A 1,834-nucleotide genomic window follows, 5' to 3' on the forward strand; every position below is an offset into this window, starting at 1 on the left:
TCACATGTAGTCAAACAGAACGTTTCTTCTCTGATTTATCTCTATGACATTGTCAAAAACCCCATACACGATCATATTAACGGTGACTGTCAAAGCCTTTCCAAAATGTATTTCTGCTCTCAGGTTCCCAGTTTTAATTAGGGAATAATGATCTGCACATTCCTGGTCGGGAGACAGGTCAAAGGCAAACAAGGTGTAACCCTGTGCAAACTCCTCCCGGTCAATTAACAAAGAACGATCTTTCATGTGTTTACCAGCTGTCTGTACCAGATTCATGTATTCTCTCACGCAGCGTCCTGCCTCGAAGTCCGGTTGCAGAGGCTTGGTCGGTACCTGTTCACCATCCACATACAAGGCCACAAAATTTATATCGTAATGTTTAAAATGAAAGGGATTTTTAGTGTAACTTCCGCTAAAGGCATCGTTATCCACAAACCCTAGGACGAGCATTTTGGGTAACTGTCCCAAAAACAGGTTCTCCTGGTTACTGACCCTGCTGCCCGCAGGGATGCTAAACACTTTCATTCCCACACGGTCCACGGGGTATTTAGCATTAGAGGCAAGCAGGGCCTCCGCGTGCCCCAGACAGACACCCGGGGCCACCCGTACTTTCTTCACAAAAAGGGACGCTGATACAATGCGCAGTTTAAAGCCTTCAGCCGCGCTGCCCATTAAACAGAAAGCGTCTTTACTGCGCGTCAGTTTAATTTTCACATCCACTCCGTTTAACAAAAGTTTTTCTTGAAAAAACAGGTCACTGTGTAGATGGCCCAGCAGCTCTACCGTTCTGCTTTCGGCCGTCAGCTTTGCACGCCTCACAAACCCTAGATTCCTTCCATCCAACTCTGTTTTTTCATGTTGTCCAGCAGTGTCTTTGTAAAACAGACCGGCAGAAAATTGCGTGGCGAGGGTGTCATCGCTGTAATTGAGCACTGATTCTATAAAGGCCCTGTAAGGATAACAATTGTTGCTTTGGCTTACAAGGCGGTCTCCCAGAGTAACATCCAACTGGCTGAAAATAGAGGCCACAGGGTAATTCACCAGGCCCACTTCGGCGTCCGCGGCAAGTTCGGTTCCGTCTCCTTTTACAATCTTGCAACACAGGTAAAGCAGCGTGTTGTTTAAATCCATATAATCTATGCCATTCCCTGCTATAAAAAAGTCAATGGGGGCAGACTCCGTAACGGCCGATAGAGGTGGCACCTCAATGTAAATGCTTTTTTCGATGCTGGTCTGCGTAGGGGCTATTTGAAACAAGTCTAGTTCGGATTTGGCGCACTCTTCAGACCCGCAGTGAACAAAAGCCATATCGATTAAAATATGTCTCTTTTAGCAGGCAGCGCGCGTCTCCTCTTTTGCCCAGGCTTCCTCTTGGACTTTCGTTTATGGCTGGCCCTGCGTGTCAAAGCCCTTCTTTTAAAGGGTTTCGGGGGACCTGTGCGTCGCGGGTATGACGTATTTCTCTTTCTCTTCCTCCTTTTAATGTACATCAGCCCCGCTCCTTCCTGTGAAGCTGTATTCCCCACCTTCTCCAGAACAGCCCGGGAGACATGACCTACCACGTCTTTAGCTATGTTTTGAGCGGCAGTTTTTACGTGGGGTTTAATAATTTCTAGCCCTCTCCTCAAAAGCGGTACAGCTTTTCGAAAGAGGCTACGAAATATTCCACCCACACCAGCCCCGTACATCACGGGGGCCCCATGATATCCAGGAAGGGCATATCCAGCCTGGGCTTTGTAATAGTTCCTGTAGATGGTGGGGTCGCCATAATTTTTTACGATCGCCATAATAGTGTTTTGCTTTTTTTTCTTTTTAGAAACCTCGCTCTCTCCGC

General features: G+C 47.3%; 1 protein-coding gene across 1 annotated transcript; it reads right to left on the bottom strand.

Annotated features, from left to right (window-relative positions):
- LOC123365107 (uncharacterized protein F54H12.2-like) lies at nt 1–1,308 on the bottom strand. Its single transcript, XM_045007747.1, has one exon. The coding sequence runs from the start codon at nt 1,306–1,308 to the stop codon at nt 1–3; it is 1,308 nt and encodes a 435-aa protein (XP_044863682.1).
- Nucleotides 1,309–1,834: the final 526 nt, after the last annotated feature.

Source organism: Mauremys mutica, chromosome 2 (assembly GCF_020497125.1).
Source record: "Mauremys mutica isolate MM-2020 ecotype Southern chromosome 2, ASM2049712v1, whole genome shotgun sequence".
Lineage (NCBI taxonomy): Eukaryota > Metazoa > Chordata > Testudines > Geoemydidae > Mauremys > Mauremys mutica.

Excerpts from the sequence above, each read along its gene's own strand:
- LOC123365107 (XM_045007747.1), bottom strand. The coding sequence starts at position 1,308 with ATGGCTTTTGTTCACTGCGGGTCTGAAGAGTGCGCCAAATCCGAACTA.